General features: G+C 41.6%; 1 protein-coding gene across 1 annotated transcript; it reads right to left on the bottom strand.

The window, feature by feature from the left end:
* Positions 1–164: 164 nt before the first annotated feature.
* Positions 165–23,544, bottom strand: LOC121541969 (CCR4-NOT transcription complex subunit 6). The gene is made up of 12 exons (XM_041851380.2): positions 22,998–23,544; positions 21,172–21,293; positions 12,017–12,203; positions 11,206–11,291; positions 10,836–10,937; positions 10,541–10,609; positions 10,230–10,387; positions 9,810–9,964; positions 3,412–3,566; positions 3,084–3,317; positions 2,782–2,984; positions 165–2,598 (listed from the first exon to the last, which is right to left on the bottom strand). Exons 2-12 carry the CDS (start codon positions 21,281–21,283, stop codon positions 2,386–2,388), a joined length of 1,674 nt encoding a protein of 557 aa, XP_041707314.1. The 5' UTR covers positions 21,284–21,293; positions 22,998–23,544; the 3' UTR covers positions 165–2,385.
* Positions 23,545–27,371: the final 3,827 nt, after the last annotated feature.

The raw sequence follows: 27,371 nt of genomic DNA, 5'->3' as shown, positions 1-27,371 counted from the left end.
AATTTAATACTAATTGAGTGTATGTAAACTTCTGACCCACTGGGAATGTGATGAAAGAAATAAAAGCTGAAATAAATAATTCTCTACTATTATTCTGACATTTCACATTCTTAAAATAAAGTGGTGATCCTAACTGACCTAAGACAGGGAATTTCTGAAAAAAATGAAAGAATTGTGAAAAACTGACTTTAAATGTATTTGGCTAAGGTGTATGTAAACTTCCGACTTCAACTGTATCCACTGTGGTTTGGAAAAGAGCTGGATCACGCCAGTTCTGGGTCACAATGGACTGGACCGCACCATAGTTCTGGGTCACAACGGACTCATCGAGCAATATTTAGGAATAACACATTCTGCCCCCTTTTTTACCTTGATATTGTCTGTACAGTATGTACGTGGACATTACACATGGTCTTGAAGTAGAATGGTCTAGCAATAGACATAAAAAAAAACATGAAACAACACTTAAAAAGAGAATCGCCTGAGTTGAGGAGTCAGATACAACTATTTTTACCCAAGACTGAGGCTTCATCATGATCGGGTTCCTCGGAAAGACAAAATAAAATAAATAAAAATAAAGAGGACATGATAAAAACAGAACTAAATACGTTAGAGACAAGAGTGGTTTATAGTGTAGTCTGCTAAAAAAAATCCAGATTACTCTAAATATCGATAACTAAGACAAGGAAATAACAAATTCTGATATCTAATAAAAAACGTCTAACAATGTTTAAAACACTTCAGAGAAAAATAGGAGACTGTTCAGGTGTTCACTGACAGCGCCTTTTTGAGAACAGAATCAGTGAGGCAAAATGTTTCAGGTTTTATCTCAAATGCCAAAAGAGATGTGGCAACAATGCCAGAAACCTGCCTCTGTGAAATGCATTCCATTTTTATATTTTGAAAAAATTAAAAAGTTGGTTCATCAGGGAACTGTAACCTGGTAGAGTGCAAATTTCAACAGCGGAAACCTGAAAAAAACTATTGTACAAGCTGGCCTTTTACATTTCCTTAAACATTTAAAATAGATACAAATGTTGCCTTAAATTTACAATACAATCCTTTTAGCAAAAACTGACCATACTTACAGGTACAAAATAACGCAGCGTATTATGACTTCTGCAGTTCATATACAATCAAGTTGAGTCCAAGTTTCTGTATCAAACAAATCTCTATTAGTAATGGAAAGGAATAACCCTGGATGTCTTTAAAAAGGGAGGTTTGCTACTGGCCTCTAAGACAGTGCCACAGATGTCTGTTGGAGCATATTTTAGGGGACTGTCCACCCAGCTTTAAACCATAATGTGACTTAACAACTTGGCCCCTGCCCAATTCCATATGGCTACACAGCTATGAGGTCAGATATGGGCTCTCTGGCCTACGACAACATGTTGGGAAGCTGCCAAGTCAGACTGACCACAAGGGACCATTTTCCTTTTTCCAAATCCCTAAGCCCCATCGCTAAGGATCACTAACGGTCACTCAGAGTGAATGACAGGTGGTTGTCGTAATATTTTAATATCTGACGCTAGATTCAAAATGATGGCACGTGTGACTAGAAGGATAAATTTCATTGAAATATTCAAAAGGTGGTCCCGTCATTTTGCTCTGTTCATGTTAGGCTATAAAAACAGACCAGGAGTGAGCTGTTAATCTAGATCCGCTACAAGCCGGAACATGTACACGTATCATCACTGTTACATCACTGTTCCACTGTAATAGACATTTTACAGTAGACTTTCAAAAGAGGTTTGGAAATGCCGTTGTGCCTTAACTGCACAGAGCGATTGCGCCACTCAGTATAAAATGGAGCCGCTGAGTTAGAGGACGGGCTTTTAGCACCTGAAGAGGGGGTCTCCGCACCGGCGAGTGGAAAAAGCGGAATGTTTGGCCTGCTCTCTCCAGCACCTCCAAACCTACTACACACACCTTTATGGCAAGATACAGCAATGCAAGGGAATGGATTTGGAGATGTAGCAGCTGAGACTGACTGGTTAAAACAGGTATATCGGCCATTTATCTAGTTGATTGGTGGCGTCTTGAGATTTAGCTGCCTGCTCAGGCTGGACTGTGGTGACACCACGACTCCCTCCGTATTTACCATTCGCCAGACAATACAATTCAACTATTTATCTGCAGGTGACAAGACCGCAAAGTGGGATATGGTGTCAAAATTATACAACATCAAATTGTGCCCAGAAAAGGAGGTAAAGACTTATCGTTGAGATTGCCGTGAGCTTTTGCTTCAGTTAAAATCCATGGGGGAAATGTTGGCCATAACCCCCCCCCCTCCGATTGTACATAGATTTATCCAGAAAGTTCATAGACTTTGCAGGAAGAATTTAACGAGATTGGAGCAACAGCTCCCTCTTGTGGCTCAGAGATCTACCTGCGCCCTGGCAGGTGGAGTCCGTTGACTGATGACGGGTAGGAAAGGAGCAGCTCCAGTTGTGCAAACAGGGAGAAGTGATCGGAGGGGATGTGGGGGTGGGGACATCCGCTGATATTGTTCTCATGGAGCCAGTGAGGATCCAGGGGACCCAGAACCCCCAACACATTGAGCGTAGGCTGAGAGTAGAAGATGTAGTCAATGATACCCTGCACAGAGAGGAAAAGCACGTTAGATGGCGATACATTCACATCCCCGGGCTGGAGAAGAGTATTTATCAGTGTGACCCAAGCCTTCATAATATCCCAGGCTTTCAGAACATTTCACAAACACACCAACGCAAAAAGAGCGCGCTTCACAGAAGAGAGAAGACATGACTGTGGCAGTCTCACCTTGAAGTCGAAGGTGTAGTTGGTGTAAGGCATCAGGGCGTTTTCATAGGCACTCTTCAGCTTGAAGCCGTGGGTGATCCTGCCGTTGGACGCGCCGTTCTTGCCGTTGCAGTTGAAGTTGGTGAGGCTTTCGATGTAGCGCAGCTCCTTGAAGTCCTTGTGGGTGCTGTCCACTCCGCCCGAGCTCAGGAACTCCACCACACCTGCAAGCCGCACACACACACAGATCACCAGGCATTACAAATGTCACTACAGTAGAGCACACTCACTATTCAACTGACCCAGTCCAGTCGTCCACTCACCAGAGTCAGGTAGTGAGTTGAGGTCAGCACACAGGACGAGTGGGACGGCGTTGGTCTCCCCGGAGACGGAGGAGAGCTTGAGGCTGCGTGTGGCCTTGTCCACGATGTTCTTCACCTCAGACAGGAACATGACCGTCTGGACCACCTTGACGTCTGAGTACGCCGGGTCCCAGTGCATGTGGGCGTTGGCCACCAGGAGGAGCTGTTTCTCCATGCCGAGCAGAGACTTCCCCGCTGGACAAACACACAGGATAACAGCAGCATTTTTACATAGGTCACATTTAAGCCCTACGGAATTCAAGTTTCTTTCATGTGTGGCGAGACTCACCAGACTGCTCCATCATCTCCTTGCGCACCTCTAGAAGCGCAGCCACACCAATGTTGTCCTTAGTCATGACTCTGTTGAGCATGGCCTCAGAGCCCTCAGAGTTGGCCATAGCCAGCTGGTTGAATTCCACTGTGTGTTTCTGTACCAGGCTGAATCTATACAGCAGAGAGGAGTAGCAGGTGAGAGGAGGAGAGGAGGAGCAGGTGAGAGGAGGAGAGGAGTAGCAGGTGAGAGGAGGAGAGGAGTAGCAGGTGAGAGGAGGAGAGGAGTAGCAGGTGAGAGGAGGAGAGGAGTAGCAGGTGAGAGGAGGAGAGGAGTAGCAGGTGAGAGGAGGAGAGGAGTAGCAGGTGAGAGGAGGAGAGGAGTAGCAGGTGAGAGGAGGAGAGGAGTAGCAGGTGAGGAGAGGAGAAGCAGGTGAGAGGAGGAGAGGAGAAGCAGGTGAGGGGAGGAGTAGCAGGTGAGGGGAGGGGAGGAGTAGCAGGGGAGGGGAGGAGTAGCAGGTGAGGGAAGGGGAGGAGAAGCAGGTGAGAGGAGGAGAGGAGAAGCAGGTGAGGGGAGGAGTAGCAGGTGAGGGGAGGGGAGGAGTAGCAGGTGAGGGGAGGAGAGGAGTAGCAGGTGAGAGGAGGAGAGGAGGAGCAGGTGAGAGGAGGAGAGGAGTAGCAGGTGAGAGGAGGAGAGGAGAAGCACGTGAGAGGAGGAGAGGGGAGGCAGAACAGACAGGTGAGTGCAATGTGCTGCCTCTGGGACAGCTTAAAAAAGACTTTTCTGCAATGGCTGAACTTGGAATCATTACACCTCTGAAACACACTATACACACACACACACAGGGTAAATGTTATACATACAGTACACACATACACTAGGGATGCACATTTTGGTAAATTTTGCTGCCGACTACCTGACCCTCAACCAGTTAAAAAGGTAACATTTTTTCCAAACAGTAAAATGACATGACCAACAGAAAACACTTTCAGAGATCTGTATATACTGAAGAGATGCTTATTTCTGCGCCCTAATAATGGTAGTCGTCCCAAGGCTGGAAGGCAGGCAGGCGACAGAAACGCATTGGGCTTGTTTTCCACAGATTTTGGCTAGAGTGAAACCTCTCGCGTCGCCGCTTCCTCGCTTATACTATGCATGCGTACAAGGACCGGACATTTTTAATGAAGAGCTTAATGGAACCATGCAACAATAGCAAGCCTATGGTCTTACATTCAAAAGGCTATAGCCTGTTATTGAACATGCAACTCCTGTAATGAAGCAGCTAATAAGTCATTTTCAAACATTTGCCAAAATGCAATGAGCTGGAAAACACATTCTAAACAGCGCACCTAATGTGACAGAGATTAAACTCTCCACTAGAAATTTAGAAAGAGGGGGAATCTATGACAACTAGGATGGGTTGCTAATACGAAAGAAAGTTGATATGAAAACCAATAGAACAGGAGAGAAATGCTGGTTAATGGCATCAAGACGTCTTTATAAAATAATTGCCTCCATGTTTCTATGGACGGATTTTCGCAAGGCTACTTTGAAGCAAGGTAAGACATGCCTCATTATTTGAAGTAAAGTAAAACGTTTAGCTTTCAGACAATTACTGCCTCAAGCTCACATTGCAAAGTGCTGGGTGACACGTTGACAATAGCCTATGCACTCAATGGAAAATGGGAGGCGCAATTTAATTACAAGTTGAGATTGACAAATAAAAATAGCTCCTTTTAAAATCTCTGCCATCAATTTTTAGCACGTGATAGCATTTAGAATTGTTATTTGTTGAGCAATTACTGGGCTTAAAAAAATAAAAATAAAAAATAAATAAATACAATTCTGGTTTCACTCCAGTGAGGAGCTACTCTGGCGCTGTCTGACAGGTGATACATTTACATTTGAGTCATTTAGCAGACGCTCTTATCCAGAGCGACTTACAGTTAGTGAATACATATTATTATTATTTTTAATACTGGCCCCCCGTGGGAATCGAACCCACAACCCTGGCGTTGCAAACGCCATGCTCTATCAACTGAGCTACATCCCTGCCGGCCATTCCCTCCCCTACCCTGGACAACGCTGGGCCAATTGTGCGCCGCCCATGAGTCTCCCGGTCGCGGCCGGCTGCGACAGAGCCTGGATTCGAACCAGGATCTCTAGTGGCACAGTTAGCACTGCGATGCAGTGCCTTAGACCACTGCGCCACTCAGGAGTTAGAGTGATAGGATATTATAGATATTATATTATTATTATAGATTACATTATATAGATCTCCTCAAACTAGGTTATGTATGCTGTGCGTGTGTGATAAATAAGATACATGATGACTAACAAAAATACACACGTGCCAATTTAATTCCACTAAATTATGCAAATTAAACTATAGACCGATAAGCATGCCTGGTCAAATGTATTTTCGGTGGCTAACCGATTAACCGTTAACATACACAGGAAGCGGCACAGGTCCTAATCCAGGCACTTGTCATCTTCCGTCTGGATTACTGCAACTTGCTGTTGGCTGGGCTCCCTGCCTGTGCCATTAAACCCCTACAACTCATCCAAAACGCTGCAGCCCGTCTGGTGTTCAACCTTCCCAAGTTCTCTCATGGCATCCCGCTCCTCCGTACACTCCACTGGCTTCCAGTTGAAGCTCGCATCTGCTACAAGACCATGGTGCTTGCCTACGGAGCTGTGAGGGGAACGGCACCTCCTTACCTTCAGGCTCTGATCAGTCCCTACACCCAAACGAGGACACTACGTTCATCCAATTCTGGCCTGCTAGCCCCCCTACCTCTGCGGAAGCACAGTTCCCGCTCAGCCCAGTCAAAACTGTTCGCTGCTCTGGCACCCCAATGGTGGAACAAGCTCCCTCACGACGACAGGACAGCGGAGTCACTGACCACCTTCCGGAGACACTTGAAACCCTACCTCTTTAAGGAATACCTGGGATAGTATAAAAGTAATCCTTCTACCCCCCCCCCCCCAACCCAACCCCACAAATAAAATACACAAAAAAATATATATATAAAAATATAAAATCAAACACAAAAACATTATATATACAGTGGGGAGAACAAGTATTTGATACACTGCCAATTTTGCAGGTTTTCCTACTTACAAAGCATAATTTTGTAATTTTTATCATAGGTACACTTCAACTGTGAGAGACGGAATCTAAAACAAAAATCCAGAAAATCACATTGTATGATTTTTAAGTAATTAATTTGCATTTTATTGCATGACATAAGTATTTGATCACCTACCAACCAGTAAGAATTCCAGCTCTCACAGACCTGTTAGTTTTTTCTTTAAGAAGCCCTCCTGTTCTCCACTCATTACCTGTATTAACTGCACCTGTTTGAACTCGTTACCTGTATAAAAGACACCTGTCCACACACTCAATCAAACAGACTCCAACCTCTCCACAATGGCCAAGACCAGAGAGCTGTGTAAGACATCAGGGATAAAATTGTAGACCTGCACAAGGCTGGGATGGGCTACAGGACAATAGGCAAGCAGCTTGGTGAGAAGGCAACAACTGTTGGCGCAATTATTAGAAAATGGAAGAAGTTCAAGATGACGGTCAATCACCCTCGGTCTGGGGCTCCATGCAAGATCTCACCTCGTGGGGCATCAATGATCATGAGGAAGGTGAGGGATCAGCCCAGAACTACACGGCAGCACCTGGTCAATGACCTGAAGTGAGCTGGGACCACAGTCTCAAAGAAAACCATTAGTAACACACTACGCCGTCATGGATTAAAATCCTGCAGCGCACGCAAGGTCCCCCTGCTCAAGCCAGCGCATGTCCAGGCCCGTCTGAAGTTTGCCAATGACCATCTGGATGATCCAGAGGAGGAATGGGAGAAGGTCATGTGGTCTGATGAGACAAAAATAGAGCTTTTGGTCTAAACTCCACTCGCCGTGTTTGGAGGAAGAAGGATGAGTACAACCCCAAGAACACCATCCCAACCGTGAAGCATGGAGGTGGAAACATCATTCTTTGGGGATGCTTTTCTGCAAAGGGGACAGGACGACTGCACCGTATTGAGGGGAGGATGGATGGGGCCATGTATCGCAAGATCTTGGCCAACAACCTCCTTCCCTCAGTAAGAGCATTGAAGATGGGTCGTGGCTGGGTCTTCCAGCATGACAACGACCCGAAACACACAGCCAGGGCAACTAAGGAGTGGCTCCGTAAGAAGCATCTCAAGGTCCTGGAGTGGCCTAGCCAGTCTCCAGACCTGAACCCAGTAGAACATCTTTGGAGGGAGCTGAAAGTCCGTATTGCCCAGCGACAGCCCCGAAACCTGAAGGATCTGGAGAAGGTATAGAGGAGTGGGCCAAAATCCCTGCTGCAGTGTGTGCAAACCTGGTCAAGACCTACAGGAAACGTATGATCTCTGTAATTGCAAGCAAAGGTTTCTGTACCAAATATTAAGTTCTGCTTTTCTGATGTATCAAATACTTATGTCATGCAATAAAATGCAAATTAATTACTTAAAAATCATACAATGTGATTTTCTGGATTTTTGTTTTAGATTCCATCTCTCACAGTTGAAGTGTACCTATGATAAAAATTACAGACCTCTACATGCTTTGTAAGTAGGACAACCTGCAAAATCAGCAGTGTATCAAATACTTGTTCTCCCCACTTTATATGACAAATGAAATTTAAAAATACTCTAAAAATTAAATTAGAAACATAGAAAAATATTTTTAAAAAATAATATTGTAAAGTGGTTGTCCAACTGGCTATCATAAGGTGAATGCACCAATTTGTAAGTCTCTCTGGATAAGAGCGTCTGCTAAATGACGTAAATGTAATGTAAATGTAATACAGTACTTGTCAAAAGTCTGGACACACCTACTCATTCAAGGGTTTCTCTATTTTCTACATTGTAGAATAATAGTGAAGACATCAAAACTATGAAATAACACATATGGAATCATGTAGTTACCAAAAGTGTTAAAACAAATGAAAATATATTTTATATTTGAGATTCTTCAAATAGCCACCCTTTGCCTTGATGACAGCTTTGCACACTCTTGGCATTCTCTCAACCAGCTTCACGAGGAAGGCTTTTCCATCAGTCTTGAAGGAGTTCCCACATATGCTGAGCACTTGTTGGCTGCTTTTCCTTCACTCTGCGGTCCAACTCATCCCAAACCATCTAATGCAGCACTCCATCACTCTCCTTCTTGGTCAAATAGCTCTAACACAGCCTTGAGGTGTGTTGGGTCATTGTCCTGTTGAAAAACAAATGATAGTCCCACTAAGCCCAAACCAGATGGGATGGTGTATCGCTGCAGAATGCTGTGGTAGCCATGCTGGTTAAGTGTGCCTTGAATTCTAAATAAAATCACAGACAGTGTCAACACCAAAGCACCCCCACACCATCACACCTCCATGCTTCACGGTGGGAACCACACATGTGGAGATCATCCGTTCACCTACTCTGCGTCTCACAAAGACACGGCGGTTGGAACCAAAAATCTCAAATTTGGACTCATCAGACCAAAGGACAGATTTCCACAAGTCTAATGTCCATTGCTCGTGTTTCTTGGCCCAAGCTAGTCTCTTCTTCTTATTGGTGTCCTTTATTAGTGGTTACTTTGCAGCAATTCGACAATGAAGGCCTGATTCACGCAATCTCCTCTGAACAGTTGATGTTGAGATGTGTCTGTTACTTGAACTCCGCAGTCCAAATAAATTCTTCACAATCTGAGGTGCAGTTAACTCTAATGAACTTATCCTCTGCAGCAGAGGTAACTCTGGGTCTTTCTTTCCTGTGGCGGTCCTCATGAGAGCCAGTTTCATCATAGCACTTGATGGTTTTTGCAACTGCACTTGAAAAAATGTTCTCAAAAAGTTCTGGAAATGTTCCGTATTGACTGACCTTCATGTCTTAAAGTAATGATGGACTGTCGTTTCTCTTTGCTTATTTGAGCTGTTCTTGCCATAATATGGACTTTGTCTTTTACCAAATAGGGCCATCTCCTGTATACCACCCCTACCTTGTCACAACACAACTGATTGTCTCAAACGTATTAAGGAGGAAAGAAAAACCACAAATTAACTTTTAACAAGGCACACCTGTTAATTGAAATGCATTCCAGGAGACTACCTCATGAAGCTGGTTGAAAGAATGCCAAGAGTGTGCAAAGCTGTCATCAAGGCAAAGGGTGGCTACTTCGAAGAATCTCAAATATATTTAGATTTGTTTAACACTTTTTTGGTTACTATATGATTCCATATGTGTTATTTCATAGTTTTGATGTCTTCATTATTATTCTACAATGTAGAAAATAGTAAAAATTAAGAAAAACCCTGGAATGACTGGTACTGTACATACTAGAACTCATGACCTAAATCAGGACTGACAGTTGGCAGTGCGGTGTCAACTCACTTTTCGGTTCTGTAAAATATGGCGCAGCCATCCACATGCTTGCGGTCGCACTCTGACATGGTCCTGGCACGGGACTTAGGGCTAAAGAAGCCCTCGTAACCTTGCTCCTTCAGCTCTGGCAGGAAATAGCTGTAGTACTGAACTGTTTCCACTTCCTGTTAAGGAAAAAAACAGTACAATTCCAGTTAGTGTACATTTTGAAGGTGCATTATTCAAAGTATAGGACATGTAACCTATGGAACTCGAACCCCCATTCTCTTCCGATAGATGGTGTCATTCTAATGCGACCCGGTTGTCGCGCAATCTGACGAAAAAGACAATGATCTACGCCCCTAAATGCTAGATCGATTGTACCGCGCATGTGTCATAATTCATTGCAACGGCCAGTATTAAATCCCATCAGTGTGTCTGTCTGCCCACCTGTAGGCTGATGATGTCAGCGCTGCAGTTCAGGATCTCCTGCATGATGGACTTCTTCCTGTACTCCCAGTTGAGGGCCCAGGAGGGACAGTAGCCGTAGAGCTGGCGCGTGGCGTACTTATCGCACAGCACGTTGTAGCACATCACTGAGAACAGGGCTAGCACAGGACAGAGGGACGCAGACATGAGATTATCCTACAGTCTCATTAGGGCTCTGAATATGATCAAACACACACACAATGATCTTTGTGTTGATATGTGGCTTTCAATAGGTGTTGCAAGTGATTTGTAAGGGTGGATGAGTTAGCTACCTGCTGTTCTTGCCCGGTCCGGCTCGGCCTGAACAATCCATGATCTGGGTGGGGGCTGCTCTGAGCTGACTGGGACAGAGAGGGGGAACATGAGTCATCCTTACGCTGCTCATCAAGGACCCTCATGAGGGTGACCACTTGAATAGGATCATCAAGATCAACTGACAGAGCCAAGTCATTCCATTCACCCAAGGTCAAAGAAAAGCATAACTTATCTAATACATGCTAACTACCACACTCACAATTCAAACACAACACATGAACAACAAGATCCTTTTCCTGTATTTGGACTCACCTCCTTTGGTCCCTGACAGATTGTCCAGAAGGTAGTTGAGCAGTTTCCTCGTGCCATCATGCTCCTGGTAGAGGTTCAATATTTCTTGTGCAAGTGGGTTTCCTGAGGAGAAAACAGTGGAAAGCAATGAAGACGCTACACAGATGATATTACACAGGTTCAAGGATACAGAATGAAAACAATGCCACATCTCTCATTCTGTGACCTCTACTCTAGAAATCACTTGGATGAGCAACCAAATAGGCATACACAGATTATTATTAAAATACATGAGGGAATCCTTAGAGAATATCCATGCAAGCTTTCAAATCCCCATGAACTTAGATACCACGAACAACCAAAACGTAAATGATTATGAAACAAAGCTTACCTTTTAACCCCAGTGTTTGTAACTGAAACAGTTTTCCAAGCTCAAAAGGTAGAAGCCGCAACTGGTTGTTGTTTAAAAGAAGTTCCCTGTAGAAGAGGTAAGACAGAGACGTTTTAGGATGCTAGAGACAGAATAAGATTCAGAAAGTATTCAAAAGAAGTGAAGGCTTTTCTCGAGTCACCAGAGCTGTAGAAATCCCTCTGTGAAGTAACACATAACGATCATGTGTCAATCAATCATTTAGTATCTGTTCAAGTCATTTCCATGTCTGCTCAGCCAGTTACTGAGCAAAGTTTCATTGAGGGACAGGTGCAGAAGAGGGAATACACAGGAGCGATACAAACAAAAATATTAATATCCTTGAAAAGAGGAACTAGCTATTGCCAATTTCAATCATAATGAGGAATACGGATATGCAATACCCCACATGGGAGCCTGAAATGTCTCTCCATCCATCTACTTTATAGAATGTGCTCTCAACCTAAATCCCCTAAAGACTCTGAAATGGCATTGTTGACTGAATGAACAAACACACTTAACATTTCCAATTATAGTGAAAACAGCTCAAAACAACAGAGGTTGAAGCATGAGGACTGTAGAAAGGGGTTAAATGAAACAGAAACCTGGTTAATTCCTATGCTATTTCGTAAAAGAGGAACAGCAAACTCCTCTCTTTAACAGGCTCAATCAACAGCTTTTAGTGCATATAATTTCTCATGTGGAAAACACACTAACAGTAATGTCGATTTCGGTTCTCCAAACTAGCATCATTTAGAGCATGTTGAATTGTTTCCATTGTAGACTGACAGACCTGAGAGACACTACGTCGCCAAGCTCGGCGGGCAGGCTCCTGATCTTGTTGGATGAGAGGTCCAGGTACACCAGGTTTTGAAGTTTGGCAATGTCGGGCGGGATACGAGAGAGGGAGTTATCGCCGATATGAAGAGCAGTGAGGTGAGTCAACGTCCATAATGTGGTGCTCAGACTCCTCACTTTACCTGCCCAGGCGAATCAGGGGACAAGAGAGTCAGTGAAAACAGGAGGACAGAAATACAGTAACTCAATTTAAATAGAAATGAAGAAGACAGCTATAATATAATGAACGGAGCAAACAGAATGGCATCAAACACCTGGAAACCATGTGTTTGATACCTGTTATGAGTTTCTCTGGCATCAAGTAATTCAGTATGCAAGAAGATACTTAAACACTTACATGGAGAGTTGATTCAAAGGATTTAATATTGTGGTACCGGGTTCACATAGCAAATGGCACGTGGGTGGCCCATTGCTATCTGAACTCGGTACCGCAATATTAAATACTTTGAATCAACTCTCCATGTAAGTGTTTAAGTATCTTCTTGCATACTGAATTACTTGATACCAGAAAAACTCATAACAGATTGCCGTCTAAACGAACAGGATGCAGTTTACAGCCGAACTAACAGGTAAGCAGACTTTCATTTTATTGATTATGTCAAATCCTGCTTATCTGTGGTAAAGCTGAGCTGTAACGAACGTTTAAAATTCAATATTTTTTTATTATGGGAATAGATGAGTGGTATTCAAGTATGTAAACAGATGTAAGGAGAAATATCAAATTAGACAATGACATGGTGCTATGATTCTAAACAGGGTTTGTTCAGAATAATGAGTAAAAAAACAGGAGAAGGAGAGTGGGTTTAACAAGATTGGGCGTAGGGTCTTTTAATGTGTATGACATTATAAAGACAGTAGTGAGGTTTGAGTCCTTTGGTATTGAATCATCATAAAGTGTGATAAAGTGAGGTTTGAGTCCTTTGGTATTGAATCATCATAAAGTGTGATAAAGTGAGGTTTGAGTCCTTTGGTAATGAATCATCATAAAGTGTGATAAAGTGAGGTTTGAGTCCTTTGGTATTGAATCATCATAAAGTGTGATAAAGTGAGGTTTGAGTCCTTTGGTATTGAATCATCATAAAGTGTGATAAAGTGAGGTTTGAGTCCTTTGGTGTTGAATCATCATAAAGTGTGATAAAGTGAGGTTTGAGTCCTTTGGTATTGAATCATCATAAAGTGTGATAAAGTGAGGTTTGAGTCCTTTGGTATTGAATCATCATAAAGTGTGATAAAGTGAGGTTTGAGTCCTTTGGTGTGTAAGAATTATCATAAAGTGTTCGTTTTGTAAAGGTTAGAGTCCTCAACAAGATTTGTTAAATGTTTGAGTTCTTTGTAAAAGCCCTATGAGAGAATTAGTCCTTTGTGAAATTACTCAAAACGGTCAGGAGAGAGAGAACAATAACTCATACTGCATAAAGAATCAGAGCAGATACAATTAAGCATGTTGAATCATGGCACCAATGGCAAAATAGGCAAACAAAATGTTTATAAAGATCAAGTTGGGGATTTGATTCAAGTATTTGATGACTATGCATGAACTAATAGAAGCAATGGATAGCCAACTTAGTAGACCGGTATCTGTGAAGACAGTCACCATTAAGAATAAATCAGAGCTTCATTTACATCGAAGAGAGCGAAAGAAAATGACTCAATTATTACAGACAAATCTGCATTTAAAACAAGTCTCTTTTAAAAGTAGTGAAAATCAGACAATGTATGAATGGATGTTAAGTACATTAGGGTTTTTCTATGTGGAACCATATATCAGTGATTTATCAGCATGGACAGATAATGAGTATCCTCAAGAAGGTATTTTTAAAAGGGATGTTAAAGATGGCGCGAAAATATATCATCGACAATATCGCTGTAAGCAACGTGAAATGGGATTTAGATTATATGAAAGAGGCGATTTAATGAGCGCACGATGGCCTGGAAAAATAATTAATAAGGAGAAAGTCAGCTATAAAAAGTTAAGTAATTGAATTGAACAACATAGGCTATCTTATGAACAAAGAGCAGAAAGTAATTTTAATCTGAAGGGTGCATAATAAGCTATAGAAATGTGTATGATAATTTGGATAAGAAGTTTCGATATATAACAGAATTAGGTCATAGAATATCAAGGAGTGGTATGGAGAGCGTGAGGTTATTTTAGAGAGTAGTGGAAAAGTCTATATTTCTGTGAGACTGAGGGGTTTCCGGAAGGTTAGAGAACCGTTGAGGATCCCATGACACGAAGGTCAGTGTCCGGGAAAATAAAGTTGTTGTTTTTTTGGTTCCGCTGGGAGTAATGTTTGAAGAAGCTGATTTGTGTCGATTGAGAATCGTTAAAAAACACGAAGGGAGTGTTTGATGTGAGTAGCTAGGAGTTTCTAACGTTCTATATGGATTATGTGAAGATATGAAAATATGATGCATTTTATGTGTGTGTAATCAATTCATAGGGAGTCGATAAAGTAACAATTAGAATAATATTTATATATTAACTTGCTCACCCAAACGTAGACGTACGTCAGGGGTGGGAAATAAAGGTTTTCTGAGTTGGTGCCGTTGATGGATCATTTCATAGAGATAAAAGAGGTGAATGTTACTGGTGTGAAATGGCTAGCTACTTAGCAGTGCCAACTAGTAGCGTTTCCATTGGTGACGTCACTCGCTCTGAGACCTTGAAGTAGTCGTTTACCTTGCTCTGCAAGGGACGCGGCTTTTGTGGAGCGATGGGTAACGGTGCTTCGAGGGTGAGTGTTATCGATGTGTGCAGAGGGTCCCTGGTTCAAGCCCATGTAGGGATGGAAGCAAAACTGTTACATTATAATAATAATAATAATAATAATAATAAATAATAAGGCATTTAGCAGACGCTTTTATCCAAAGCGACTTACAGTCATGCGTGCATACATTTTTGTGTATGGGTGGTCCCGGGGATCGAACCCACTACCTTGGCGTTACAAGCGCCGTGCTCTACCAGCTGAGCAACAGAGAACCACATTGATGCTGTTGACCCGGATCACTGGTTGCATTGATTAGATTATACGTAAGTGATTGTCCTACCAACCCATGGCGGCCTAGGATCACATAGAAATTAAAGTGGCCTCCCAGTGAATAGATGTTTTGTTTGTTTTGAATACAATTTAACAATAATTTGTCACCTGCTAAAGTAACGTTGGATGGAAAGACAGAGGTAGAGGATAAGAGATTGTAGAGGGTTTTCTGGGTTAAAAGGAAAGTAGGTTAATTGGGAAATGAGAAATGTCCAATTGGATTGTTTGAGTAGACTGGTATTAAAATAATGCTTTCTAGTAATGTGAATGCAAATATGTTATTAGGTAGTAGTGGTTTGTGGATAGAATTTACTAATGCCAGGATTTAGTCCGCGGGTGAAAGAGTTGTGCTCGCTGGGCTATATCGGGCTGTAAAGGACACAGGGGGTAATGTGAAGCAGAGATCTGAATAGTTGAACAGGAAACGTTCTTTGACAATTTCTAATTATTATATTCAATTCTATAGTTTGCGTAACACCAGTGAGTTAATTAATTCTAAAAAACGGTAATCTGTTTCTGGTACGTTGAACAGCGGATGGGAGGTAGTTTTTACTATTACGCTGATGGGGAAGTACAAATATTTGTAGGTTCTGGATTTATAAAACAATAGGTTTATATTTTAATACATCAATGCAACAGGTTGCAATGATTACATTACCGGAAAGGGGTTATAGGTTTATATTAGAAGGTGTAGTCAACTTAATGAAACGTGGTATTATCTGATGTGTTTTGAGTAGGATTATTTCTTATAGGATTGGTGGAAGTACCCTACAGTAGGTATGTTAAGGAAGACGTAGGAGATCACATCTCAAACAACTTTTTAATAGACGCTTGGAATCAAATATCACATTCTTTATGCGTAGTAATTGATTATATTTGCGAATTACTAAAATATTACATTTAGAGGGGTGACAGGAACAACCTAAGGGTAAACATATATTAATGTCGTTGGACAGTGATCCAGTAACGATATCATGATAATTTGATATGGGATCAAATAGAGCTGATTTTGGGGTTGAATAATCATTGTGGGAATTACAGAGAATGTGGTCTAAAGGGTAATCAGTTAAAAATACTAATTGTAAACTTAGAGAACCTTGAGTGGTTTTCATCTTGAGAGATTTTATGTAATCTTCTTCTGGAGTAGTCACGAGGAATTCAACTGAAACAAACGATTAATGAGTTAAGGGAAGACAGTGGAATTATCGTTGCCATGCTTGTTGATGATTACGAGTAAATGTTAACAATTTGTAAACTATTTTTTTTTCCAGGAGAAAGGGCTTTCATTATCTTTTACAGATGTTCCCGTGTATGTGGTCTTGGGAAGAGATGTTACATAAGTATGAAGATTTCCAGATTAGGTCATAAGAGGGAGCTACCAAATTAAATAAGGCCTGGCCATTTTTGTTTGTTGTTTTACTATATGATTTTTCAAATAGCCACACAACTCACCTAGTATGATGGTTATATAGGGGTTTTTATTTTAGGGGGTTTTAATAGGTTAGAGATGATAAGTCTTAAAGGGGTAGACATGGAATTTTCTGAAGTGTTTGTTTTCCGGGTGAGTTTTGGGTAAACACATGATTTCTTTTGAGAAGAAATGTAATGAGGACTTAACTGTACACTTGGGATACAACATTTATGAAATGTTTTGACTGTTGTTAATGATTAGTCTACTATAGAATGAAACACTTATTTGAAGGGTTTGAATGACATCTGACCTCTGTCCTGACCTTATAGTGTGATTTGATCACCCACACTGGAAAACTGAGAGACATGAGGAATTTAAGGTAATGTATTATACCGAGTTGAGGGTAATTTATAATACTGATAATTATGAGGAAGTTTATAATTTGGCAATAGTCATATATATATATATATATATATATATATATATATATATATAATTTGGACCATGACATGGACAGAGTGAGAGTTATTCCTGAATGAGGGAAACCTGTTGCTAGTCAATTTTAATATTCCTTGAATTACCTTATGTAACACAATTAAGTTAAGGTATTCTCAAAGGTTGTCATTTTAATTTCATGTATTATTTTGGTTTAACAGGCAATGTTGTTGTTTTGTTTTTTGAACGCATGAATCACGATGTGAGTCATGTGTCCAAAGGGGGGAAGTACTGGTCGCATGGGGCTTTTTGGTAAATAGGCAAATTGTTTTAAGAACATGAGCAGTAGTAATTAATGTGTTATGGGTTAGATTATATTTATAGAATACCTTAATTATTATTATTATTAAATGTTTTATGTGCAAGTGTACTGTGGTAGAGGAGGCCTGTCTCTGAAACTAGTGGACTATAACAAGCTGCAAGAATGAGCACATCCTAATCTCAAGGCTTCTCCTAACTGATGAGAAGACATGGTACAGTAGCATACGGTGTCTCACCTAACAATGTTCTTAAGACTTTCTTCCCACGGGTGAAGGATTCTCTGCCCAACCTAGCAGGAGAATATGAGCCTTGTCTGCGCCCTGGAGACTGGCGGTAAAGGATTACAGAAGTGAGAGATGGACAAACCCTAGGTGGAGAGGTCAGTACTAGGTGTTACTGGCTACCTCGATGGAGGGGAAAGTAGCAGAGAGAGATACCTGCATCCACGTGTCCCACTGTAGGAGTGTTCCAAACCCAGAGGAGGAAGATGGCACCGCCACTGCGGAGCATTGTTTCCTTTTGTGTCTGTGTGTCTTTGCAGCAGTGACTCTCAACTTCCCTATTGGTACCATGCCAGAAGGACACACTCCACAGAACGATGTTGGTGGATTGAGAGGGACTGCCTGATCCGAGACCCTAGTGACGGAAGAAGGTTCAGAGCTAAAGGGACCATACATTGTCACCCAGGCTACACCAACAGATGTATGGATAGAGGGGAGATTGACCTGGTATCATCTAAACCACTGCAACAGAGTACTACGAGGAAACCGACGACCTAGAGATGAGGGAGCTGAGGATGATGGAGCTGGCTAGAATACGATGGCAATGGGAATGCTACTGATGAGCTACATGATATGGCTGATTCCCTCGGCAGAGGGACAGACCTCCAACAACATCCAAGAACTTCAAGGTCTTCCAGAAGTTCAAGAATCACCTGACTTTCACACCATTCATTTCTCTGTCTGTGGAGGGTTTCCCTAATAGAAATGGAGGTCTAACGTCCCGATCCTGTGAATCTGTGGTGTAGCTGATAGGGTGATAAGGGGAGTATATTAGAAATTGGTATTAAGAATAATTGGTAAAAAACATCATTTGTCATATAGTCAATGCTTATATGGATTTCTTGGATTAGAAATGAACTCAACTAAACTGTTATGTTCTGTCTTCTCTTGAGGTAAATACAGATGGTGTCTTGATGGATAGCAGGGATAATTCGGCCTAGAATGGTGTGAACCGTAAAAAAGAAACAGCTGAAGATGAGCATCAGAGGCGTTGAAGACGTTCCTGTACAGCACCACTTCTACCTGCGACCGGTGTACAACAGCCAATCCAAGCTACCAACTGCTTTTCTCTCATGCCTTTTTTATTTGGAGTGGGACAGGAGTCCACCTGTGAGTGAGAATGGCGAGAGATCTGTTCAAATACAACATTTCTCATTCTCGTTGTTGGTATACTGGTTGGCAAACGGACAAGACAGAATGGGGTTTACAGATGGTGGTGACTCAGATGAGACATTGAAGTTGGGACATTGTCATGGGCAATCCATTTTGAACTATGAAGCTGTCTGAAGAACATAATGAAGAGACGCCAGAAGATTGAGTGCCGTGGAAGGAAGGGGTTGGTTTTTGTGTCGATAATACATTTGGATTTACCTAAATTTGGTAATTTGTGTATGAGATTGAGGTAGTAGGTATATACACTGCTAAATTAATAGTACTAAGAATGCATTGAGATAATGATCTGTAGTTATTCTCAGGATGAGGAAGGTCATAATAGAATTATGGATATTTATACTGTATGTTAATATAAGTCTACATTCTGACAGTTGTAATGTGTGATAAAGTTGAGGGTTTTAATTTTGAGTGATAAGACCAATGTGAATCACGAACAATTGTCATTCTAAATTTGGTTGAGATAAGTAATTTGGTTTTGGTTATGATTTATAAGATGACAGTGATTTAAGTAAATCATTAATAAATATTAGTAACTAAAAGATGTTAACGATTTTTCGCATTCCTGGTATTGCTTGTACAATCGCGAGATAACTGTCTTAGATATTATGGTTAAAACAGCAATACATTATTTTAATGTGTTAGGATACACTTATGATTTCATTCGAGTATACATTTTTGAATCTTACTGTATGAAACATAAGTTAATGCAAGGATTGCCTGATATCATGAACATGCTGAGTATTAGGTTACTGTATTCACATATTAGTCACTATATCCATTTGAAGTATTTGGAGGTATTGCTATGAGACTATTTATTCCCAAAGAGGGGGGATTGATGTGGATTTTTACAGTGGTACATATCTCTGTTGCTAGGCAAGAACTGAATTGGTTCCCATCATGGGGTGTGGTGTGTGTGACATAGGAATGTTTATGCTATTTTCATGTGATCTGACCTTGGGTTGCATTCCTCGCTCCTGCCTAATCCAAGGCTGTGCTGATTTATCAGTGACATAACCAATGTGTTATCCTTTGTATCTCTCCTCAGGCATATTATGGGAACAGAGTCAAGATGAACAGAGTTGAACATGGTACCTATTAACAGTCATGGGTTTTCAAGCAATTGGGTCTGAAATGTCACTCATTGGACAATACGCAATTGATAATCGCATAGTATTGGATGCTATTACAGTAGATAAAGGGGGAATGTATGCGATTATAGGGGGAGATGCATGATAAACATACTTGCCATCAGAATAGGAATGTTTTGGGAATTTAACTAAAGCTATGGGAATATTAGCGAAATACAGGATGGGATTAGTGATTGCAGCTAGAGATGTAACTTAGAAATTGTCATGAATCAATGTATTTTCTGGGATGATGTCATGAGGTTAGGGATTCATTTGTATGTTTCATTTGTTTGGTTTACGTAATGTTATATCTGTGGAATTTTACTTACAACAGAAAAATAATGAAAATGGGGTATTGATATTACGTATTTTATACAGGATTAGTTCATGTTTGATATTGTGAGCAGCATAAGGATTTGGGGGATGAGGATATTCCATTTATTTATTTCTGTCACTGGTGGGTGCCAGAAGGTATGCGGGCCAAGATAGCTGGGGGGCCACTGGTGCTAATCTTAGGAGGAGTACGTGATGGAATATCCTGACTAGGGTGCAACACAATACCATATAGGGTGATCCTATTCTAGTGAGGAGCGACACTCAATAATGGTTGGCAACTGTTGGATAGAATTAGCTTGCAAACAGGTATATAAGCTAAGAGATTTCCTTTGTTCAGTGAGTTCAGATAGCAATAGGCCACCCACGTGCCGTTTGCTATGTGAACCCGGTACCGCAATATTAAATACTTTGAACCAACTAAGTGTTTAACTATCTTCTTGCATACTGAATTACTTGATGCCAGAGAAACTCATAATTCCATTCCACTGATTCCGCTCCAGTCATTACCACAAGCCCATTCTCCCCAATTAAGGTGCCACTAACGTCTTGTGCATAGGCTTACATGTGGAAGTCTTCAAATCAAATCGTATTTGTCACATGCACCAAATACAACAGGTGTAGACCTTATCGTGAAATGCTTACTGACAATCCCTTAACCAACAATGCAATTAAGAAAATAGAGTTAAGAAAATGTTTACTAAATAAAATAAAGTTAGAAATAAAATAAAAAGTAACACAATAAAATAACAATAATGAGGCTATATACAGGGGGTACTGGTACCGAGTCATGTGCGGGGTACAGGTTAGTCAAGGTAATTTGTACATGTAGGTAGGGGTAAAGTGACTAATACATCTAATACATTCTGACTCCATCACAACAATGAGCTATTCGACATGCGCTAAGCCAAACAGTTTCATCTGTATTTGATACTATAGCATGTGATGCCACCCCCACCGGTCCTCACCACTGATTTCGAGCTCAGCCCAGTATGACTTCTTCCCGTTGGCTGCCTCCTCAGTGGACATTATCGTGTACATCCGCCTTGGGTCGGGCGGATCATATTTTTCCTTCGGCATCCCTGTAATACTAAAAAACACATTGCACGATCCATTTGAAACAACATTTGTAACCAGAAACATTGCATGATCCATTTGAAACCATACCCTCAAAGATCAATCCAGGAGATTTTGACTGATAGGCAAATAGCCTAATACATGAATTCCTAGGATTCACCTAATATTTACAAACCAGTAAGGAAATGACAGTCTAAGATACTGCAACTTCAATACAGTACTTTTATTTATTTTACCTTTATTTAACTAGGCAAGTAAGTTAAGAACAAATTCGGACGACGCTGGGGCAATTGTACGCCGCCCTATGGGACTCCCAATCACGGCCGGTTGTGATAGAGCATGGAATCGGGTCTGTAGTGACGCCTCAAGCACTGAGATGCAGTGCCTTAGACCACTGCGCCACTCGGGAGCCCATAGACTTTACAAGTCTATGTTCAGCCTAAAGTTATTTGAAGAATGGAAAAACCCGGACTCACTGAAATATTCTTTAAGTTTATGTATATATTTTTTTTTAAGCATGGATATAACATGCCTCTCTCTGTAGCAGCAATTTCTCTCTAGCCTATATATATTATACTCCCCCCCACCAATATAGCCAATTTTGACTTTATGGCTGTGGTAACTAGTGGAAACAGTGCTCCACGTGTTGAGTTTAGGAGCAACAACAAAAGCACAACAAAAGCAAAAAGACTTAATAAAATAGCTTGTCTAGCTATCTTAATGACAAAAACAGGATCTTCCTGTAAATCACCTTTTGCCTTCAGGCAAGTTTGGGAGGGGGTTGGTTGTGCTGCCAATAACCATAAATACACATACCTAGCTAATTATTTCTGATGATAGATAAAATAACTTGTCCTCACGTTGACAGTGTGGCTAACACGTTCAAAACCGCTCTGTTTCGACACATTCAAGTCACAAACTAGCGGATTGTATCTTGCAAGTTGTTAGCAAGCTAGCTAGCTACCATACTAGTTCATTTTTGGCAGTGGTTACTGGTTTAGCTAAACAATTGAGTAAACACTCGACATCATTAGCTAACTAGCTGAACTAGTTGGTAGCTAGCTGGTAAGCTAACGTTAACTAGTTAGCATGTGCATTTGCTGCCTAACGTTAATAACCACATGCCATCCAAACCAACATTTAATGATAACTAGTTACTATGATAGCTAGTTAGCTACATTTGTGTTTAACTATCTTTGCCATTCGGTTTGATTTGCATACTGGGTACAGTTAAGGGACAGTTGATATAATTTGTCTTAATTACATGGAGTCGTATGAGCTTCAGTCAGAGGTAACTAGTTAGCTAGTTTTTCGAGGACATTCACATAACTAGCTATGAGACTAGCCAGATATCAGCAATCAAATACTTCAGCCTCCCTCGTCTTCTAGACTGACTTCAAAGTCTAGTTAGCAAAACAGAAACCAATAGTTAACGTAGTAACGAGGAAATGTGCCTATCCCTCATGGATTATCACGTTTTGCTAGCTATCTTATTTAGTTTGATAACTAGCGTTAGGGTTGTAGCTAGCTACCCATTTTATTATTTATTGTTAGCTAACTATGTTAGCATTCGTGTTGGTTAGCTAACGTTAGCTGACTGATAATGGGGTATCTAGCTAGCTATTTTAACTAGCTAATACATCTCGCAAAAGTAAACACGTTTTCGTACACTCAAACAAATGCGTATCTATGACTGAGAATGTGATGGTTTAGCTACCTGTATGAGCATACCAATCAGCGATGGCGAGTAAGTTTTCCTTTGTTTCTAATTCACTTTGTGTCAGCTGTTACCCACTGAAAGAAAACAGGAATCATGGCGTCAGAATGTTGCTCTGTGATAACAACGCTTGTCGTAATTGGCCATTTACTCGTACAACGCCTCCAAACTGGGTCTGCTGGTACAAAAAAATATGTTGTTGTGCGCGGGTCGTGAATATGATCATGTTGAACAAATGAATCAAAGTATTGAATTAATTGTAACTCGCGGCCATCCTATACAATGTACCAGTTTACATGTCAAGAATCATAAATGTTATTAAAGCATATTATATGTTCAACTTGTAGTAAGTTTCACAGTCCTCTTTGCAAGCAAAAGGTACTCTCAAAAACCAGAGCCTAGGCAAAAGTTGAAAATTGTATGAGGCAACGCGGATGTCTAGAGAGAATAGGGAAAAGGCGTCAAAAAATCCAAAGTAATGCAAACAAAAATGTAGCCAGACACGGAAGAGGAAGCGAGCGACACACATATACATAGATAGAGGACTCGTCTTTATATCTGTGCCATTATAGCGGCTGTGCCACTGAGGCTACAACACATATGAATCCCCACCCACTTATACTTTGACTACTTTAAAATGGCGGAAGCATTGTATAATTTGCCATGATACAATGGACTTTGGCCACTAAAGGCCTCTATGATTCTCTATGGCGACCACTCATTTTATTTCTGGTTCAATGAAATGCTGCGTTCATGTCATGTCAGAAACTCGAGACCTCTGACTTAAAATTAGCATAAGTTATTTCCGTAGAGCTTCCTATTGGTTGATCCTGATACCTCCCATGTGGGAAACTCGGGATCCGACTCCTCCTAGGTTAGCAAGTCGGACATATCCGAGTTTCCGACATGACATGAATGTGGCATAAGTAGGTCAGACCCAGCTGCTATTGCGTTGGTGTCTATGGGAGTAACACCCAGTTAAGTAGACCGGAACTTACATTTTTCTCCAATGGTAAACCGCCTGAGTGAACTATCTTCATTTATCCACCATCGTTGGCTAGGCTACCAAATCAGTGCAAGTGTACAATTCCTAATTCTCATGAGCAGTGCAATCTTTTCTGGCCTCAGTGGGGGGTAGCAGAAAACAGCAGATGGTTGAACTGTCAAATCTGACATTTGATTTGCCACGTGCCGAATACAACAGGCATAGACCTTAAAGTGAAATGCTTACTCACAAGCCCTTAACCAACAATGCAGTTTTAAGAAAAACAAGTGTTAAGTTAAAAAAAGATAAGTAAAAAATAAAAATGCTCTGCAATATTCACCAAGAGCTACCTTCAAGAGAAAAACATAGGTGATGTATAAATATGTATATTCTGCATTTTTAATTGCAACATGATGATGAGTTAATTACAAACCATGTCAAGTTACAAGCCCATGTGCCCAGACACCTTTTACATAATGTCTGATACATGCTCAGCAAAGTCTGTGATGTCTAACTCATAATTCCTCATAACAAGGGTAGTGAGTTACACAGGAATGTTTCATAGCCATCTGACACACGACATGTGTTACATGACATCTGATTCACGATATGTGATACAAGAAGTGATACATGTTTTACCACTGGGATTTTGGCAAGGTGCAACGACACCTGTGTGGGACTATTGCGCCTACTCAAGTGCTCTTTTAATTCCTCAGGCATCCATCTCTCTCTCTCTCTCTCTCTCTCTCTCTCTCTCTCTCTCTCTCTCTCTCTCTCTCTCTCTCTCTCTCTCTCTCTCTCTCTCTCTCTCTCTCTCTCTCTCTCTCTCTCTCTCTCTCTCTCTCTCTCTCTCTCTCTCTCTGTCCCCCTCTCTCTCTCTCTCTCTCTCTCTCTCTGTGTGTAGGAGAGTCTCTAAGTCTCTGGGCTCTCTGTCATATCATCCTACTGCAGCACACATTGCCAGAAGAGCAGGATACAAAAGCCTCAATATCACCCAGACCGACCGTGGCACAGCATCTATTTTTCAGTTTGCTCATCTCTAGGCACCACTCTAAGCCTCTGATCCTCCACAAATTCTTCTGTTAGATGCGGATAAAAAAAGTCAGAATATTAGGGCTTCTCTCCTCCCTCTCGACTCAGGCTTTACTCAGCCTTTCACTAATAAACGAGGTTACTCATGGATCTGTTGTGAGTTTGGGATTAAGTACTTTTTGAGAGTTGCTAAAGTTTTTGAGAAAAGAGTCACCTTCTCTATTACATTTAGCATGTGACTTGGTAATTTTTACGGAAGGGCCAATCCACAGCCCTCTAAAAACATTTAAAGTTAGATTGTGGATATTGATATCTGCAATAATAACCATCACATCAAAGCATGAAAATCAGACATAGAACAACAGAATCTTGAGCCAGAATCAGAGGCAAGTTAGTTCTTCTTCCCATTGCGACGACCACGAAAATCCATCTGCTAGCCCCGGCCCGCTAGCACACGCAAACAACAGCCGTGCTTCCTGCTCGCTGTGCTGTAGCACCAATTCCAACTGCTCTCGGACTCACATATTGCTGTTCACTGGACCTTATGATCACTCAGCTGCACAGCTGATGCCTGCTGGACTGTTCCTTTACACGGTACCCTGTCCTGTTTATCTGTTTAGCCTCAGCCCAAACTTTCATCGCCATTACCAGTTGTTGTCTTAGCTCTCTCTAATAACACCTGTGATTGCTTTATGCCTCTCTCCCATGTCAATATGCCTTGCCTATTGCTGTTCCAGTTAGTTCTTATTATACAATTTCACTGTAGAACCCCAAGTCCCTCTCAAACTGCCTCAAATAGCTCCTTTGTTCCACCCCCCATACACGCCGAGACCAGCTCAATCGGTGCCTCCAGTGATGCTATCTCTTTCATTGTTACCCAACGCTTAGGTTTACCTCCACTGTACTCATATCCTTCCATATCCTTGTCTGTACAAAATGCCCTGAATCTATTCTACAATGCCCGGAAATCTGCCCCCTTTATTCTCTGTACCCAACGCACTAGAAGACCAGTTCTTAAAGCCTTTAGCCTTATCCTTATTCTAGTCCTGTCACACCCTGGCTCTGGGGACTCTATATGTTGAGCCAGGGTGTGTAGTTTCTATGTGTTTTGTTCTATGTTCACAGTCTAGTTCTTGTATTTCTATGTTGGCCGGAGTGGTTCCCAATCAGAGGCAACGAGTGTCAGCTGTTGCTGGTTGTCTCTGATTGGGAATTATATTTAAACAGTCTGTTTTACCCATAGTGTTTGTGGGATCTTGTTCCGTTTGGTTTGTTCCGTGTTGGTTGTTTAACCTAGGACGTCACATTGTTCGTTTATTGTTTTGTTCTTGTTATCACTAAAGATAATAAAGTATGTTCGTTCATCACGCTGCGCCTTGGTCTACTCCGTTCAACGATCGTGACAGTCCTCCTCTGTTCCTCTGGTGATGTAGAGGCTAACCCAGGCCCTGCAGCCCCCAGTATCACTCCTACTCCCCAGGAGCTATCATTTGTTGACTTCTATAACCGTAAAAGCCTTGGTTTTCTGCATGTTAACATCAGAAGCCTCCTTCCTAAGTTTGAGTTATTCACTGCGTTAGCACACTTCGCCAACCCTGATGTTCTAGCAGTGTCTGAATCCTGGCTTAGGAAGGCCACCAAAAATTCAGAAATGTCCATCCCCAACTACAACATTTTCCATCTAGATAGAACTGCCAAAGGGGGTGGAGTTAGCCTGCAGAGCTCTATCATACTATCCAGGTCTGTGCCCAAACAGTTTGAGCTCCTTCCTCTAAAAATCCACCTTTCCAGAAATAAGTCTCTCACTGTTGCCGCTTGCTACAGACCCCCCTCAGCCCCGGGCTGTGCCCTGGACACCATATGTGAATTGATTGCCCCCCATCTATCCTCAGAGTTCGTACTGCTTGGTGACCTAAACTGGGATATGCTTAACACCCCGGCCATCCTACAATCCAAACTAGATGCCCTCAATCTCACACAAATTATCTGTTCAAATATTTTTTATTGAACACACACAAGAATGGTGTATAGGTATGAAAGACACGTGTACAGTTCTTATCTAAACATAAGAGAACAGACATGAACAACAAGACCCAGAGTTCTGGGCACAAAACAAATATTACAAAACAAGACATACAGAACAGGGACAGGTAGAAAGAAAAAGGGTAGATGTAACACTTATACCCCCCTTTATCCCCCCCCTTATTCCACCCTATTCCCCTCCCGACTGCTCGGGTGGCGGGGCTGGCACACGCTGCCCAAAGGTAGATTACAATATGACAATTGAGAGTGCGTTAAAAAGTACAAATTCACAGTGCCGACTGGTCCAAGTAAGAGAGGAAAGGCTGCCAGATTTG

Source organism: Coregonus clupeaformis, unplaced genomic scaffold (assembly GCF_020615455.1).
Source record: "Coregonus clupeaformis isolate EN_2021a unplaced genomic scaffold, ASM2061545v1 scaf0627, whole genome shotgun sequence".
In the NCBI taxonomy this organism is placed as follows: Eukaryota; Metazoa; Chordata; class Actinopteri; order Salmoniformes; family Salmonidae; genus Coregonus; species Coregonus clupeaformis.
The sequence above is the reverse complement of the archived record's forward strand: the minus strand, read 5'-3'. Positions and strand labels throughout refer to the sequence as shown.

Bases quoted from the DNA above. Each gene is read 5' to 3' on its own strand.
- LOC121541969 (XM_041851380.2), bottom strand. From the start codon at position 21,283: ATGCCGAAGGAAAAATATGATCCGCCCGACCCAAGGCGGATGTACACG. The intron at 9,965-10,229 runs GTGGGCAGACAG...TTTCCTTAACAG, and splicing joins CTGACATCATCAGCCTACAG to GAAGTGGAAACAGTTCAGTA. The intron at 3,318-3,411 runs GTGAGTCTCGCC...GTGTTTGTCCAG, and splicing joins GGAGATGATGGAGCAGTCTG to CGGGGAAGTCTCTGCTCGGC.